This window comes from Mesitornis unicolor, unplaced genomic scaffold (genome assembly GCF_000695765.1).
Source record: "Mesitornis unicolor isolate BGI_N332 unplaced genomic scaffold, ASM69576v1 scaffold18887, whole genome shotgun sequence".
Lineage (NCBI taxonomy): Eukaryota > Metazoa > Chordata > Aves > Mesitornithiformes > Mesitornithidae > Mesitornis > Mesitornis unicolor.
Window position 1 is genome coordinate 13098 of NW_010195985.1, and position 18700 is coordinate 31797.

The 18700-nt window shown below is 47.4% G+C and overlaps 1 protein-coding gene across 1 annotated transcript; it reads right to left on the reverse strand.

Moving 5' to 3' along the window:
* Nucleotides 1–1828: 1828 nt before the first annotated feature.
* On the reverse strand, nucleotides 1829–18393 carry TMOD1 (tropomodulin 1). The gene is made up of 9 exons (XM_010188307.1): nucleotides 18176–18393; nucleotides 15386–15542; nucleotides 11910–12029; nucleotides 9312–9401; nucleotides 8928–9058; nucleotides 7219–7326; nucleotides 5522–5665; nucleotides 4643–4787; nucleotides 1829–2195 (listed from the first exon to the last, which is right to left on the reverse strand). Exons 1-9 carry the CDS (start codon nucleotides 18293–18295, stop codon nucleotides 2131–2133), a joined length of 1080 nt encoding a protein of 359 aa, XP_010186609.1. The 5' UTR covers nucleotides 18296–18393; the 3' UTR covers nucleotides 1829–2130.
* Nucleotides 18394–18700: the final 307 nt, after the last annotated feature.

Below are 18700 nucleotides of genomic sequence, written 5' to 3' on the forward strand. Positions count from 1 at the left end.
TAAGCAGGATTGGCTGTGCCTGCCAGATGCTGCAGTCAGCAGATGGCTTCTTCCCCTCTTCTTGGATTGCTGCTGGGACAAACTGATCCATTTGCTTCTAAATATCACCATGTTGTAGCTCCATTGCTGGACAGCTCAATGCCTTTCTGCACAAAGCCTGATACCTCTCAGCACAGCCTGTCTCTGCTGCACAGCTCTAAGCTCTCACATGCATCTTTCAGCAAAGCGGCTTTATAAGAATCAGCTGAGGAACCTGGAGTGATCCTGCTAGCTTAATGTATGTTTGGGCTGCATGGTTAATTTGGTTTTTGCCTTTTTTTTTTTTCCCCCAAGAGCTACTTTTTCTCATCTGGGGAAAAAATGCTGTTGTAGTATCCACAGTGGCATGCTCTGCCCTGCAGATGCATGTCCTGGTGAGTCTGGGTTTCTTGGTGCCACTGGGATTTCCCAGGATGAGATGCATTTATGTTGTTTTGAAACCAGTGGAACAGCTGAGCCTGTGCCATGCAAATCTGAGTGGATGGCTCAGCTGAAACTGGCTCTGGTTTGATGATGTAGTTGACCGTTTTGAAGTCTTTGCAGTGCATATGGAAGAAAGAGGCTGCCAGTTTCTTTCCTTCTTTTTTTTTAATATGTTGTCAAGTATTTTTCTTCTATATTCTTTTCATTTTCTGATACAGAATTTGCAAGGTTGAGGGAAGAAGCTATAGTGAAACATTTTATTTGACACCACCAGTGCATTTATTAAGATCTGAAGAGCAACAAATATGTTTCCCATGTTGCTGAAAGTATAGTGTTTCTCTACTTCGTTGGTCATAGCTAAATCGTGTGGTATTTGTGCACACAAGCTCTGAAGGGACTTTTGCTGCAATACATGTAAAAGACTGCAAAATTTCACTACTAACAGATGTGTACAGACACATTTCTAGCAAGTGAGAACATTTCTAGGACACGTTGTCATCGCATCAAAAATAAGCCTTCACTATGTCAATGCTTTTACCAAGCAGGATCCCACCCATGTTAATAGCAGGAGTTTTGGATGGGATAGTGCTGGGTCTAGTCCACTATGTATGTGGGAACTATGCAAGCCTGTGGGCAACTGCTCCTGGGCTAAAAATGATGGGTGGTGGACTGGCGAAAAGCTGCCAGACTGCATGCAGTGTGCATTCAGAGCTGGGACATTTCACTTAACAGCTTTTCTAGGGCACAGCATTTATTGTTGCATTTATGCAGACATTAGGGACAGCAGTAAAAGAAAATATCCCTAGCAGAGTAAAATTTAATTAATGGATATTGTCATCTAGACAAAACAGCAAAGAGAAAATCGGACTTGTTTCCGGAGAGTACCTGGACATACGCTATTAACACGAAACTGAAGGGAGTAGGGATTAGAAGAGAGTCCTCAGGATTGCTGATTAGTTTGCCCATCTCTGTGGGGCTGAGATTTGCATTACCTCTCTAAAAGTGACCATTTTCTTCAGACATGCGTAGAATAGAAGGATATTAAACCATCAGACTGCTCGGTTTTTCAGACTCTGTTTTATAATTGGTGGCCTTAAGTTCCATTTAATCGGGGATAGTGTTTTTCTAAACACAGGGATGCATTTGAAACAGCATCTCCAACTGACTCAGCAAATGTTGGTAAAAAATTGTAATACACAGTTCTTGAAGTTAGCCATGTTTCCATGCAGTAGAAGTGCTTGTTAAACTAGTTGCTCCTCTATAGTTACTTGAGATCAATTTGAAAAAAAAATAAAGTATTTTTTTAATACTTCTATAATTTGTGTGGAACAATTTTATCTTTCACTCATGCACACCACATCCTACCTGTATGATCTCTGTGCAGGAAGTTTATAGAAAAATTAGATCCCAGGTTAATTAAGAGTCACTTTTACACTGGGATGTACTTTAAACTGAGATTGCATAAAATTGGCTTGAATAGTTTCCAACTCTACAGAAAATATCAACAGTCCTACTGAATACAATCTTCAACTACAGCCACTAGTTAATTTAAACTGCTATTGTATAAAACAGAGCTGAGGCACCACAAATACTCTGTCAAGGCACTTTTTGCCTTCAGATTTCCACAGTGCAGCGCAGATCGCTGGGAATGACCTCTGTAGCCAGGAACTACACTCCAGTTCTGCACTTGGGAAAAATCGGCCCATTCAACTCCGCCAGCCTTCTCTTCCTCACTGAAAAAGAAGGAGGGGAAGAGGAGTCAGTTGTGGCAGCAGAAGGTGGATAGAGGCTTGGCTTGCCTGCTGTGGAAAGGAGCTGAGAGACGCACTTTCTGCCAGGAAAGAAACAGGGTAGCGCCAGCTTCTGAATTCCTGCCTGAAGCAGCAGGAACAGCCTTGTGCAGTTTAAAATTAGGGAGGGCAAGATGAGGTTTCTGTCCCTATGAATTTTTAAGGCCAGAAGCTACTTTCAGCCTTACCTCCTTTATTCTGCAGTTAATTGTGTTTCACACAGTTTGTCCTGCAGTTTGGTCTGCAACCCTGATCACGGTTAACATGGTCAAAGTAGTCTCATACCTATTCATAATGTTGATTTACAGCTCTGACAGCTACGCTCAAGGCTGCGAGAAATGTGTGTGAGGAAAAAAAAGGCATAAAGAGAAGTTAGCTCATGAAGGTGAATGTAAAAGCCTTCATTGTTGGTTCATATGGACCATCTTAGAGAAAAGAAGCTATAGGACCAAAACCAAGTTCTGGTAGGCAAGAGCACTGGAGTGGAGCACAAGCAGAGCAGCTGTTGCTGACAGGTAGGAAAATAAAGTTTTTCTATACTTATACGTTTCAACTTATACGTTGTCCAGGTGTGCAGCTGAGACACTATTGCTAGAGACCATCACACTGATGAATACGAGCTGCAAACAAGAATCAAAGCAGAGAAAAATGCAGATCTTATGGTCAAAGAGGCAAAATACACAGCTGTTACATGAAAGGCAAGTTGTGAATTTGTCCCCTTAACAGCAGAAACAGTTAAAACACTAGATTGAATTCTTCCAGCTTACTACTTTGTATGCCAGGTGCTGCATGGTCATTAAAACCCTTGCTCTGTTCTAAAGGACAGAAAGCAGCAAGCCTGGTGCAGCTTGCTAGTGACCGTGAATGCAGCCACACGCAGAATAAATACGCAGTGAACCATAATAGTGAGTATTCTGTGTGGTCCCTGAAGAACCGGCACATACAGGCTGCCCAGAGAGGTTGTGGCGTCTCCTTCTCTGGAGACATTCAAAACCCGCCTGGACGCCTTCCTGTGCAACCTCATCTAGGTGTTCCTGCTCCGGCAGGGGGATTGGACTAGATGATCTTTTGAGGTCCCTTCCAGTCCCTAACGTTCTGTGATTCTGTGATGGTACTAGCTGCAGCAAGATTGATTTTATTTTATTATTTTAAAAACACAACATATCATGTCTAAATATGGCAGCCACTTAAAGCAGTTTTTCTGTGACTTTTAAACCTGAAGTGACTTATGAAGGGACAGAAGACCCTGTCTGTGGTAAACCATACGCAGATTGAAATGCATGGTTGCAGTTTCCCACCATTTCTTCACGGCTGGCATTTATACCTTAGGTCTCTTCTCAGGCCCTGGCTATGGCCCTTGCTCTCAGATGTGCCCATCAGACCCCAGCAGTGGTGGTGGGGATGTCCCTGAAAGCCTCCAGCCCAACCTCCCACTTGCAGCAGGGCTCAGCCCAGCACTGGGTCAAGGTAGCCACTGGCTCTGTCCCTCCAGACCCCCACCCTTCTGGGGAAGGGATTCTTCCTAATGTACAAAAAGGACAGTCTGCAAACTTGCTGCTACTTCCTTACGGATATGTTGTCTGCTGCAGCCGAGGAGTTTGGCACTGCTGTTCGTAACCACGCTGCCTAGGCAGTTAGGAGCCATTGAGCACAGCATGGTGGGTACGCTGGCTGCATTCAGTACTGCTCTGCTGGACTGACTTCCAGTGCTCTACAGAAGCTTGCAGCCAAGCAATGGAAAGCCTCTGCTGCATGCATTGGCTAAAATGGCAGTTTGCAGACTTGCCCATGTTTTACTTCACAAGCACTTCTGATCATTTCGTTGAGGGTATAAGGATAACCCAAAGCCTTCCCACCTCTCTCTGGAAACACTTCCAGTTTGTTTTGCTGAAGGGGATGGGCCAAGTCTTATTGCTGTCAAAGTTCACCTCTACTACTTTTCATCTCCTTGTTAAACTGGGACTAGAGCTGGAGGAAGACAAGTGGTTGGAATGAATCTCAAGTGCTGGCAGCTCACAACCCATGTGCCATATGCTGTATCACGCACTGTATCGAAGCAAGTTAGCAGCTCTTGCTCATTCCCAACAAGACCCACTGTTACTGCCAAAACCACTGACTCTTCTGGGGGTTTTAGCTGCCTTGTGTCTCTAGGTTTGGAGCACAACGCATTGCCTGGCCAACAGCAGTTGCGTTAGGGAACCAGTTGGTGAAGGCTGCTGTTGTCCTTGGGAGTCAAGGCATCATCAGGCCATTATAGAGGTGGTTTCTAAGTCAAACCCATATGCTGGAGCCCTCAGGTGAGCAGTTTTGCCCATCTACCACCAGGAATTGCTCATAGGCAGAGTGAGTGGTCTTCCTGTGCCCCCTGGACTGCAGCCAGCCCCACTCACCTAGGTCATTGTTACTCATCATGGCATTGGAAGCACGGAGCCGGGGCCCTTGCTGAGTGAAATGGTACCCAAACTTCAGCAGGGAGGTGTTTTTTTCCAACATGTTCGCGATTTCCATTTCTACTTTGTTGCCCAAGGGCTGGCTCTTTTGAAAACAGAAAACAGAAAAGCAAGCTGGTAAGGTCAGAGCGTGCTTTGGAGCAAGCACTTAGATCTGCCATCCCCACCCCTTCCTTCCTTTGGACCTGCTGGTCCATTTGGCATTTCTGACTTCAAGTTGGTGAAACAACCCACTGGCCTGTTCCTGGCACCACCGAGTGTCTCCAGCTCCTCCAGCAGACATTCCCACAAGTCCTCTTTCCCAAAGACTGTATTTCTTGGACAGACTTGCAGCTAAGAGATGTCTGGAGAAACTATGATTCTGAACTCCCAGTCACCTATCCCTGAGCTCTCCGTAGCTCAGCTGCTTCCTTACTACCCACTGGGTTTCTGGATACAGTATCTGTACCACTGCAGACACCGGAGTTCTCCTTCTCATTCTCTTGAAGTGTAGTAAAAATTTCAGTTTCACTAAACAGGCATGATTATTTAAGTAAGTCGCCACAAGAGCTCAGAGCAAGGCATGATTTTGGACAGGAGCGTCACCACTCTCCAGGGCAGCACCAGGGTCATGGAAAGCTGCTTGCACTGCCACAGCCTTTGTCAATTACTGCAGGTAGTATCAGACACTGCCCAGGAACTGCAGCAGAAACAAGGGGCTGAAACCTCTTCAGAGCAACCTGGCAGTGATGGTGCCATGCTCCACCTTGACCAGACACTCAACTTCCCGCAACCAGGACATGCTTACTTGATCAGAGCTCCCACTTGGATGCACTTTACCTGGTTGTCGATGCGCAGCTCCATGAGTGATGTGTTGCCCTGGAGCGCCTCGACAAGAGCCAGGACGCCCGACCCAGAAATGAAGTTTGACTCCACGTTCAGGCTCTTCAGTGTGTTGTTGACCTTCAGCATCTCTGCCAGTGCCTGCAGGCAGAGGTGGCAGGGGAGAGCTGGCAGTCAGACAGGGAGGTGCAGAGTACCCCAGAGCAAAGCATCCCAGAACAGAGCACCCCGGAGCAGCAAGGGTTCAGTTCTGCTTGTCTTCAGAGGACACTGAGAGGACCCCATGTGCTGAGCAGCTTCACTGCCACCAGATGGGAGAGCTCTGTGCAAAGTGAAGGGGGTTGCCCCCTCTTGCAGGGGGATTCTTGAACATGAGCATGCTGGAGGCCATAGCAAAACCTCGTACGAAGAAACCCTTAGGGCCATCCCAAAAGGTGACAGTCCACACCTGCAGGTGCCCCATGACAGCTCCTGTCCCTCTTGTAATACCAGCATGGTGATGCCAGGGATGCTACCTCCTGCCTGATTGGCTCCCTGCCTGCACTTCTCCTCCTGTATGAGGCTGAGATGCTTCCCATCACAGCAGGCACAGGAAGGAGCATCTGTCTTGAACATAAGGATTCTCTGCGTTCAAGACATTGTCCCAAGCTGCATCACAACCATATTAATCACTTTTGCTTCCCTCAGCAGGTAAGAGCAGGAAGTGGGCTGGCACACTCCCACCCCCCCCCCCGCAGATCTGATTATCTCATTTCATATGCTGCATGGTACGACCCACCTACATCATGGAACAGAAGGACCAGAAAGTGATGCCCAAGTGGCAGGGCTGCCCTGCACCCACACACACACCACTTGGCTCCTCAGCTTCCCTAACCCCACACAGTGCTCCACAGCAAACAGCACCAGTGCTGCCTGCACAGGCTTCTTTCCCAGTCCAGAGTGCCTGAAATAACATGAGGGCTGTACTCACCCTCCGAAAAGAAGGGTTTTTTCTAACAGAAAACTGGTATGCACATGTGTGTGAGGGGGTAGATAAGCATGGCCTGGGTGAAGAAGTGCAAAAATAGGCTGCAATGGTGCTGGAGGAGTGAGTGTGCAGTGATGCAGTCTGGAAGGTGGCACGAGGGCCAGGCAGAACAGCTCAGCACCTCTCTGCATCCACACTGGTATTTAAGACCACTCACAGCTGCCAGAAAGACCCTTTGTCTCCCATAGAGGCCACTCACAAGAAATGCAGAGTCCTGCTTCTGCACAAGTCTGCACAACGGGATATATGAAAGAGAGCCAAAGCGGATGTGTGCGAAGGGATGGATGGGTATGCACACAGCAGTGCACAACTTTTCACCCATAGAAACAAATGGGGTAGCCCTGACATAGGATAAATCAAGACAGACAAACTGCTTTTACAAAATGCCACTAGGAAGTCAGTTCCTGTTTCTCACTCCTTTTCTGGAAGATCCTTGAGGACAAATATGAGACTGAATGAGACTGCAGCTGAAAAAGGAGATGAAGGCACTGAAGCCCGTCTGTTGCTGGCTTTCACTGGCACTCCTGAAACGGAGGCACCTGCAGAATGCCAGAGGTGCAGAACACGCCAAATACGACATAAGGCACAAAAGCCTGTAGCTCTGAAAATACATTGCCCAAGAACAGCTTCTGTTACAACTTGATGACATTGAGCCACCAGTACTTACAAAAGCAACAGGATCATTGCTTCGTGTCCCAACTATACTGAACTTCTTCACATAGGTGTTGTTTTTCAGCGCTTCTGCAAAAGCTTTTAAAGTTGGTATGGGAATATTCTGTGAAAAGAAACACAGAAAACCTGTGTTATGGCATCATCCATATAAAGGAATATGCAATACATTTAAAGGATACTTTAAATTTCTTATAAAGGTCACATCACCAAATGCACTAAAGTAATTTAGAAAGGGGTTGATAAATGTTTTCAGAAGTTCTCTTGCTACAATCAGCATGGCCTAAGGAGCATAGCAGTGTCTGCATCCTATTTCTCACTCTGCTGATAGCTAGCTGCCTTGATTTGAAGCTACAATGTCTCTGCTGTTTAGTTTCATTGCCCAGAAACTCTGTTACTTACAAACACAGGCACTGCGGGGAGGTACGTAACTTTGAACCATGAGCCTACAAAGCACTGCTCCTGCACTCTTTAATACCAATGACAGCACTGACCAGCACTCATGTCATGTTCAGGAAAATTTCCACCTATAGGCCTGATCCAAGACCTGAAATGATCTCATTGTAGTACAAACCAGATACCTCCAGCTTCATAAAATATCTTACAGGCTAACATTTGCCACACCAGATCTCAGCCCAGAAAATACATTCACACTGGTTATTCTGAGTTCCTACAAAATGAGTATTTTCCACTTATCAAGCACATTAGATACCCTTTTCAGATTCACAAATTTTCACCAGTCTAAAATTTTCAGTGGCATCCTCAGCTTGGACTTCTTGCCTCACCACTTAGATCCCACCATGTGGAAACATCGACAGCCAAAGCCACCTGCAAACCCGTAACACGGAGCCCATCAGCTTACTGTCTCCACTGCTACTCCCCAGTTCTCCAAACCACGTCCCAAAGTCATGAGTCCAACACCCAAAAAAGTGCCTGCCTGCCAGATCCTCAATCTGGCGTCCTCAAGGGACATTCAGGGCCACTTGTCAGAATCAAATACTTGAAGGTAAAAAAACTTTTCATTATAGAAAGGTGCAGGTGGCATGGCACAAGTGTTTTTAATGTGCACATGCAGTCACCATGTTCTTGCTCTTTGAATACATCATCATTCCACAGACCCCAAGGGATGGGGTCATGGAGTCAGGGGGGACAGAGGGAAGCTCTATTTTTTGATATGTGTATGTGTCCCAGAGACAACATAAGAAGTGGTGCTGTGTCCTGATTTGCTTTCTAGAAGAAGTAAAGGAGTCCCACAGAAGGGATGGGTGGGAGATGGACAGGGCTACCTGCAAGAAGGGAGGTTTCTCCATATTTTCATGGCAAGTGTCAGGATTATTAAGTCTTTTTCCTCCCACCATTTTATCTTACATGAACAGCCCCTCCACCAAATGTGCCTGACTAAACCACTACAGCAACCTAAAATGCTTTTAACCAGACAGGCTGGATATTTGTTTCCCAAACTGCCCTCAACACAGCTCCACTATTCCAGGCATTGAGTTCTCCCGGTACCAACCCCACACTGTTGTCTCACAGGAGGTAACAACCCCTATTGCCCAAAACAGAGCCGGGAAGCACTGATGTTCCTTGTCTGGCTACATGCAGTTTTACAGTATTACTCTGTGCAGCAAAACAAACTTGGTCTCTGCCTTCTGTGTATCAAGTGTTTTGTCCTGTTACTAAGAGAGGAGAGTAGAAAGGTGCAAATACCATAATATTGTTAAGGTTGACTTCCTCAAGGTCAGCATCATTGCTCTGTATTCGTTTCAGAGTCTCCTCCACATCTGTTGAGTTTGGTTCCTCATCAGGAACTGGTTTGTACTTTGTGGGCTTAATCACACCTGCAAGTGAAAAGCAATAGGTGTGAAACCAAAATCACCCTGAGCAGCAGCAGGTTCCCTTTGGGTGTGTTTCTCCTCTTCCAGAAGCAGTGCTGGGAAAGGGAAGCATGACCTCACAGACAGACCAGCAATCACCACGGGCTGCTCTGGCTGTCACGGTTACAGCCTTCAGCCTAAAAATAAACCCAACATTGCCTCTGCTAGCAACTTCAAAGCCAAACACTGCAGTGTGCTAATGCCCTAAAACACTTACTGTTGAGCCCTTCTTTGTTCACGATGGTGCTGCTCCCCAGGGCCTCGTAGTACTGCTGGTTGCTCATCAAGGTGTGCATGCCAAGGATGGCTACAGAAACAGAAGAGGAGAACACAGCTTGAGTTACTGCAGGCTGCAAAGCCAGGAAAAGATGCATACAAGCTGTGCTGCCCAGGATGGGGATCTGTAGTGCATCACCTTTCCCCGTGTAAGCACAGAACAACATACAAAGGTGGGACCAAGCCCCGCTGGTTGTCATATATACACAACAGGGCTCAAATGTGCTCACTTGTTTATTCCAATGTATCATGATTTATAGGACAAAAGAAACATAATCTTGCAGACAACAAACAAACAGCCAAGGCTTCCTAGTAGCCTACTTGATTCAGCATCACATAAAAATAGCGAGGGGAAGATAATGAATTACAAAAAAATGCCATTGGTAGGACTTAATTTAAGGGATTAAGTCCAGCAGGAGCCTGCACATCATCATCACCCTTGACCACAGACAGGCACAGTAGTTAAAATAAATAAAAGACAAATCTCTCCCTAAAATTCAAGCATGTCATCATAAAGGCATGTCACTTTCCCATGAGCTGCTCCTCTTATGCTTGGTGTGCACCAGTCTGTAATAATTTGCTCGGTGCTTTGCCAAGAGTGGCTGGGAGCTGCAGGAGAAGGCTGTCCCTGAGGCCCATCACATGAATGGCCTCTGTAATGGTAACAGCTTTCCAGGTCTGTGTTGCGTGGGCAGGACAGCCGCAGCAACGGGTGTCAATAAACTCCACCATTCACTTCCCACACCCCCATCCTCCCAGCATAGCCTCGTGCATAGATTGCATAGAGCCATGCAGTCTCCATCTGAAAGCCTGAGTGAGGTTGGGCACTTGGGTTTTGCCTGTCTGTATTTTAGCCTTAGTCCCTCTGCCATGTACCCAAAGCTGAAATTTTCAGGAGTGCAACACAGCTTGGGAAATTAATCTGCAGTCTCAGCATTTTGAGGACACACATACATCCCTAAATACAGCTTACTTTGACTATGAAATCTCTCCACCATTCAGGACTGTGGATATCTGGACTGCAGACAGAGGGAAGGATCTGCTGTTACGACCACACAGGAGTTTTGGGGGCTAGTAGACAAGAGGAACCTGTTGTTTCCAAGTCTGGTTACCCAGAGGAACTCAAACAGACTGAAGGCATCCCATTTCTACCTTCCCCTGCTGACCAAAGACACGGGAGCCCTTCCAGGACTTGTTGGTAGCCACTCACAAGACGTATCCTACTGGCCTTGCCAAAGAAAGGATCCAATACACCACGGCTGACAACGAGCCCTGCCAACAGGCAGGAGCTGCTTCACAGCCTCAGCAAACTTGGAAAAGCAATGCTGTCACCGTCAATATTGAGATTCCACCACAGCTTGTATCACATCAGTTCTCCTGCTGCCACTTCAAGTGTATTCTCACAACAATTGCAGAAAAAAGCTGCCCCAAACAGCATTTTGCTGTGAGAATAATTGCTCCACAGATCTGGAGCATAGAAAGGCAGATTTTATAGGATAGGGCTTTATAGGACCCTAGGAGTACAGTAAAAAAGCAAACCCCAGAGATGCAATGCTTGACCAGGGTACATATGTTGGAAGCCTTAATGCAGACACACATTTCTAAGCCAGAATATGATATTATGCAGAAGATGCCCAGTTGGTGTGCTTATTCTACAGGTTATCTTACAGACTTCTGGCAAGAAGGATACTGCTAGGGAGTATTTACAGCACAATACTGTCATCAGTAAAGTGGCAGAATAAGGAGGCTTGCATGGGTCACCTCCACTCAGACAACACTGCCCAAAAAGCAGCAATGGGACTGCTTGAGCTGACCCAGCACGGAGACACAGACCCCTCAGACAGGGACCATGCCTGTCCCTCTCAGTTTGTCCAGCCTGGCAAAGAGCACGCTGTTGGGGCTCAGATGGTACCTGCAGTCGCTCTGTCCCTCTCTCCAGCTCACTGTACATTGCAGCTTGCTTCCCAGTCAACACAAAGTACACCAGCATTTAATGCTGGATTTCCTCACCCCTGAGTTAACATTCACAAAACCAAACCGCACAAATTGCAAGAAATCTGTTGCTTTAAAATATGTTGGAAAAGCTCTTTAACAAACAGCAGCCCTGAGTGTTTGTAGAAAGACTGCTCTAACCTGACAGCTCCTTTAATAGGCTGCACAAGAAATCTGCATTCTCACTGGGTCTGTTTGGTTGTTTCCTAAAGGTTTGGCTTGAAGAAAGCTGTGCTCCTGAAAGGATGAGAGGCTGCAGTTTGCAAGATTCAGGGGCAGAGGCAGAAGAGCTCAAGCAGTACACTCTGTTCCCTTGGAAAATCCTTCTCCCTCCTCAGCTTTGGTCCATGCTCCTGATTAAATCATATAAGCTGAAGTAACTTTAAATATACACTTCATTTTTAACAAAGAAATAAATGCTGTCAAAACTGACAGCATTTAGATAAACAGCAAAAAGCTCAATAGTTCATTTCCCACAAAAAGAACAAACAAAAAGAAACCAGTAGTCAAACAACTTGAACCCCCAATTCACATGAAACTATTTTACCAGCAATGTCGCAGAGCTCAGCATCAGAGGCATTAGCAAGGGCTTCCTCCAGTTCCGGCTCCAGAGTCACACTTTCCAAAACAGGATCCATTGGCTTCTGCTTGGGGATCCAAGCTTTTCCTATAAATGCAAAGTGAGGTCACTCTCAGTATAGCTATAGCACCTGTTTCACAACTAGCAGATGCATTTCTGTGGGGTGAGATATGCAGAGTGTGAAGGACAGATAGGGCACAAGCACCTAGAGAAAAGGAGACACTGAATCCCTTCCCATTAGCTCGGTCTGGGTCCTGCTGCGATATGAGCCAGGAGACATCTGCCAAACACCTCCAGCTGTGGAGCTGGACTGCACAAGAGCAGAGGGCTGCATCTACAAAAGCCCAACAGTACATTTGTTCAGGATGATGACTGTTCAACACACAGTGCTCAGAAACCCAGCCTGACCCTGCAGGACTTCACTTTTTTGAAAGCTGCATAAAAAGGATGGAGATTTGCCAGCACTCACACGGACCAAGAGAGACCAGTGGCCCAGATCCAGCACTGTGAAGGATTGATCCTGCTACCAAGACAGCTCCTGCTGCTAACTCCAAATGCACAGTGGCACAGCAGATGGCACATTGGTCAAGAGAGAATGGAAAGGAGGTGGTGGATGGTGTCTGGCAGCAAGCAGGGCTAGCAGTCGGGATGCGAGGAGCAGGCTTGGGGCAGCTGGTCTGGCTCAGTGTTGTTGCAGAGAACAGTAGGGCAGGAGGGAGAGACGCAGAGGGCATGCCAGATGGAGACCTCCATGCTCTGTCTCCCGGGACAGCAACAGGCCAAGGAATAGGCCCTTTTCCTACAGGTCAGAGGTGCAAAGTGACAGGTACAGCTGGTAACACAAAGCTGCCATCTCAGCTGCTCCCTTGCAGCCCTTTCTTAAGGGAGGCTGCCCCTATGCACAAGGGGCTGTGCAGAGTGGGATGCAGCTCCAGCCCAACTCTGAATGCCATGGGCTCCCTGGCCGTCCCTCGTCCCATTGCCCAGGACAATCACCAGGCAAGGCACGACCATTTTCTGCTGGAGCCGGCTGTGTCCCAGGGAGGTGTAGGGCAGTGGATGGCGTCCATGCCAGGTGCACAGCTGCTCCCAGCTCCTAACTGCCTACACTGTTCATGGGCAACCAGGTCTCCTTGTGAAGGTGGAATGGGTCAGGTCTGAAATTTCACAACAGGGCATCTACCTGCAACCACCCCTTCCACCAAAGAAAAGAGAGAGGCTCATGGTGTTCCTACACACCATGGCAGGGAGTGGTCTGTGTTGGGTAAACCTAGCACTGCTGTGGGACCAGAGGAGGAGGAACAGGGATCTGAGAGCATTTTGGAGCAGTCCTCTCCCCTGAAATAGTCCAGGATCACTGCAGAGAGATAGCAAGTGCAAAGTTCTTGGCCTGGCATGCCAGCCAGGACTATTTTTGTCCCCACTCTGAAACCAGAGTCAGCGGGACCAAAGGGGACAAAGATCCTGCAGCTCAGGGATGTGCAGGAACAGAAGCAGCTAAATTTAGCCTCAACGAAGAAGCAACTGCACTTCAGGCTCCCCCGGTACAAAATGGAGGCTGCTATAAACAGCCTTTTGCAAAGCAGCCCATCTCTTGCCCGCGTGCTGCTGCCTTGACGAAGGGGACAGGTATCTGCCCCCTGGGACACAGCTGCTCTCACAAAAATAGGCAGAACGTCACGGTGCCTGCACAGCCAGGCACTGTCTGGGTGCTTTGCAGAAAAACGTCTGGGAAGGGCTGGCCCCTCAGCGCTGGCTCGGTGTAGAGACCCCAAGCTGCTGTCCCAGTGCACATGCGGCTCGGCAAACCACACACAGCACCCAGTCAGTTCAGCGGGGAAAAACAGGGCAAATTTGATTCTGCCATCACATGGTAACTCCTTTTGACATCTCAGTATAATTGAAAACTCTTGTGTTTTAATTTTAGAAAGTTTCGTATCTCAGTCATGCTTTATTACAAGTTTGAACTTTAAATGGTGCACAGCACCATTAAATTAAATGCAAACACAGCATTATGTATCATAACACAGCTCATACGCACACATCAGCTCATACCCTGTCCTGCAGCACAGTCAGGGAGAGCACCTCCCTTGACAAACCAGTAAATCACCCTCTGAACTGCAAAGGTGGTGATTTATTTCCAGTTCTGCCACATTTGTAATTTACCATCTCTGGCTCATAGTCAACATAAGTGGTGTCTTCACTCAACAGCATGTTACAAGTGAAAATATGTTTAATGTGTTTGAGATCAGATTGAAATATGATTAGCTCAGACCAGAAGCTGCAGACTCAAAATGCCTGAAACGCCTCCCTCAGCTGCAGAGCACTACTGCGACCTGCTCGGCCAGCCAGGCAGGTGGCGTGTCCTGGGCTGGGTATGCTTGAAGTGCCTAAATCACTCCTCCTGACAGCACTCGGTTCACTCTCTTCATTTACTTCTTTCAAGAAGAACTCTTTTAGGTTGGGTTTTTTTTTGCTAAAAATACAACCTCACATTTTATTAAACGGATGGATGTAACACAAGCTCTTTCTCAGAGAGGCATGTGGGTCAGTAAGGAGGCAGTTTTTAGAAAGACTTTGACTGGGAAATACACTCACATGCCCATATTTTCATGCACTTCTTTTTTGACAGTGTGAAGAGTATACAACCAGATCTTCTGCTGCAAGGGGGACCGTGGTACAGAGACACAACAGCAGAAAAAAACTGTTGAGAAGCTCGTGGAACCCAGAGGCAAGGACTGACCGGACCATGTCCCATAGCAGATGATACTCAAGAGTGCTAATGGAGCAGGAAAGTCCTTTGGATAATGGGACATGTCCTAGAACACAAAAAGATGCCAGAAGGAAAAGACAGAGAAGAGGCAGAGCAAACCCACAGGCCCCAGGGTCTTGCGGAGCAGCAGTGCAGCAGCCACTGCAGGGAATGGTGCAGAAGACAGACAAATGCAAGCTGCAGGAGACTGGGAAATGAGGTTGGGACTGTTGAGAGGTGGTGAAGACAGGAATTATTGGGATTGCCACAGCTGAGGGGAGTTGTGGAGTTTCCTTATACCAAGACAAAGTTCAGAGAGTAGGAATGGAGCATGAAAGGCAGTGGGGGAAGACAGAGCACAGCCTGCAGACTTTACAGGAGGAGAGGGCAGCTTGGTACAGCTGCAGTGGGATGGGAATGGAAAGAAGCTGCACAGTGGTACAGCCTCTGCCCATCACTTAACAATATATCAGGTGGTACCCAAATAAGCAAGCGCATACACCTCTTGGGCACATCCCAGTTTATCAGCCAGCCTGGGCTGGGTCTAGACAGCAGATACAGCAGATGTATCACCCCAATGGTGTCAAAATGAAGTTGTGCGTAGAAACACAGGTCAGACACAACCCCTCTGCTGTGCATTCCCTGTGTCTTCACTGTGACTCACTCAGTGTGGCACAAAGAACGATCTTACCTCTCTTTTCACCCGTGAAAGGAACCAAGTCTTCTCTGTCTTTAACATCCTTCGCCTGCTTTTCTAGGTGGGCCATGAGTTCCTCCCTTTTGAATGGGCCAGTTGGTGGCTTTTGTGTTTGATCTCGCTGCCTGAGCCCTGCCGGCAGCAATGCATTCTGGGCATGGAGAGGAGAAACACAGGTTATCTCTGCAAGCCATGACCCCATCCATCAAACACTGTCCCCTTTCCACTTTCCTCATGGCACTGCCTTTCTTCCACACTGCTGGACAATTTGCTTCTCTTCGTGTCAAAGGTTATCTCCATCCAATCCCACTGATACCCACATCATCTAAGACATGTGCTGTTCCTTCCCCCTCCAGGTTCAAATGCTGGCTCCACTACAAGATCTCCATGCCGCCAAGTGGATGTTTCTTTACAGCAGCAGCTCCAACTCTTTCTCTGGGGGCTCTCAGCCATCATCTCCTGCTTCTTCCATCCTCTTCCTACAGCCTCAACATTTCTACTGCCTCTTCACAACAGTTGGAGTGCCAGAATCAAGCTGCTCAACAAAACTGATCTTCTCCCTACATGTGTCTGTCCAAGAGCCCATATGCCCCATGTGCCCAGCACGAATCAGTTCAGGGAAATCCAAAGAGCTGTGGTGGTCTCTTCTGCCTTTCACAATTCACCACGAAACTACAGGCAGGGTCTCACAGAGAAGGTCACTCCACTGCAGAACAAAACCTCTGCGAACCTCAGCCCCTTTCAAACTGCCTCCTTGTCACATCAGTCACACAGTCACATCCTTGTCACACAGTCACATCAGCCACCATGGGAAGTTGCTTTGTGCCTGGGGGTCCTGGTGGACAGCAGGATGACCATGAGCCCGCACTGTGCCTTTGTGGCCAAGAAGGCCAATGGCATCCTGGGGTGTATCAGGAGGGGGGTGGTTAGTAGGTCGAGAGAGGTTCTCCTCCCCCTCTACTCTGCCCTGGTGAGACCGCATCTGGAATATTGTGTCCAGTTCTGGGCCCCTCAGTTCAAGAAGGACAGGGAACTGCTGGAGAGAGTCCAGCGTAGGGCTACAAAGATGATCAAGGGAGTGGAGCATCTCCCTTATGAGGAGCGGTTGAGGGAGCTGGGTCTCTTTAGTTTGCAGAAGAGGAGACTGAGGGGAGACCTCATTCATGTTTATAAATATTTAAAGGGTGAGTGTCACGAGGATGGAGCCAGGCTCTTCTCGGTGACAAACAATGATAAGACAAGGGGTAATGGACACAAGCTGGAACACAGGAGGTTTCACTTAAATTTGAGAAGAAACTTCTTCTCAGTGAGGGTGACAGAGCACTGGAACAGGCTGCCCAGAGAGGTTGTGGAGTCTCCTTCTCTGGAGACATTCAAAACCCGCCTGGACGCCTTCCTGTGTAACCTCATCTAGGTGTTCCTGCTCCGGCAGGGGGTTGGACTAGATGATCTTTTGAGGTCCCTTCCAATCCCTAACGTTCTGTGATTCTGTGTTCTGTGATTCTGTGACACATATGGCACGTAAACACCTGCTTATATTTAAATATAGAACAGACTTAATGCAGTAAGTAAGACTATTCCCAGATTTGACACTAAGAATGTTCTTTAAAGCTTTGCTGGATAGAAGTCAACATTTACTTTTTAAGACATGCAAGGTGATTTTGAACAACATGCTGATTTTTCCATGCCTGTCTAATTAAAGTAATTAATTGTAATTTAAATCTCTATCAGTGAAAAGCCTGGGAAGGAAAATGACTAATAGGAAGCACTTAGACAACCTTGGAGGGCAAGAGAGAAGAACTGTGCTAATACAGAAGCAGGGAGGCACAGGAAACAGCCTGCTTCCTCAGGCTTCGTGCTGTGATTGGCGATCATGCTCTAACTCCTGTACTCAGGCTATACCTGTACTGACAGATGTTTGTGGTTATTTTACCTTTCTGCATCTTTCACAGAATGTTGCCTTACTCTGTGTCTTCTGAGGCAGCTGTAACCAGCTCATCAGCCCACACACCTAATCCCAGGAGCTAGCCTGCCACCCCTTAATTATTTTCCTGTGTTGCAAACAAAAAAACTGATGATGCAATCTATGCTGCCCATCATTTCTCCCAGAAACACTAACTGCATGCTGTAGGAACAATTTCTCACTTGGCAGTGCCCAGCCCGATCATCTAACACTGCCATAACCCAGAGGCTGCCAGTTGGCTCTGCACATCCCCTGCCAGGGCCACGGGACAGTGTTGCCTCCAAAAAGCTTTCATTGCTTGGCACCAAGCAGGCCCAGTGTTTGCATACACACAGCTCCTGCTGATGCTCGGAAGCTGCGAAAAAGCAATTGTCCCATTTTGCAAAGCTCTGAGATTTGGATTTCTGCCTAAATGGAGGAAAATACAGACCATTTGAAGTCTGCTATGAAAAAAAACCTCAAACAACCCATAAAACCCAAACCACTCTCTCCAAGGTGGCCTGTTCAGAAGCAGAGACCTCATTTCTGCAGGTTTACCACCCTGCACCAGCACCAGTTCACACTGGTGCTGCAAATCACAGTATGCATCACACCAGAGCATGCACACCAGGTTAAGGGCAGGGGAGTATCCAAGTCCCACGGGTAGCCCATGCTTGTGGTGGCAGACCTGCTTCTGCTCATCTGCAGACAGTCTCTTCCATCCTTGCACTTAGCACAGGCTCTGCAAAGGATCCCACCTAAATACAGATTACTAATGCTGCCCATTCCCCCCCAGCTACTGAGATTTACCACCTAGCAAACCTTGTGTGAAGATGACTCACATCAGGATCCAGCTCTTCCAGTTCATTTTCTAACTTCCTGAGCTCTTCCTCAGTCAGAGCTCCAAGGATCTTGTCCTCATCCAGGTCTCGGTATTTTTCTAGCTCCTTTCTGTAAGACATCTTAGAGGAGTTTCGTGAATCTCACTTTTACGCCAAAACAGGACCTGAAATTAAAAGAAGCAGCGTAACACTGAATTTATGAAACACAACACTGCAGCCTGGCTGGTTGGGGAATGTTGAACACCACAGGGTGGCAGAAGATCTATGCTTAAATCATGGCTGGCTTCAAAGTCAGGTCAGATTGCTCAGGGCCCCCCTGTTCATATCCTACATGCAATAACAGCCCATGGTCATGAAAGCAGCACAACTTCAGCAGCACCTTACCCCACCATGGACCTGCAGGGTAGCACTGAGAATGTACTTTGTATGGGACCCTGGCATGACACGTCTTTCTCCAAGCAATGCTAGATGTTAACAAAGTGTCCTTGGCATTTATTTCCTTGAAGGACAATAAACTGCAAAACA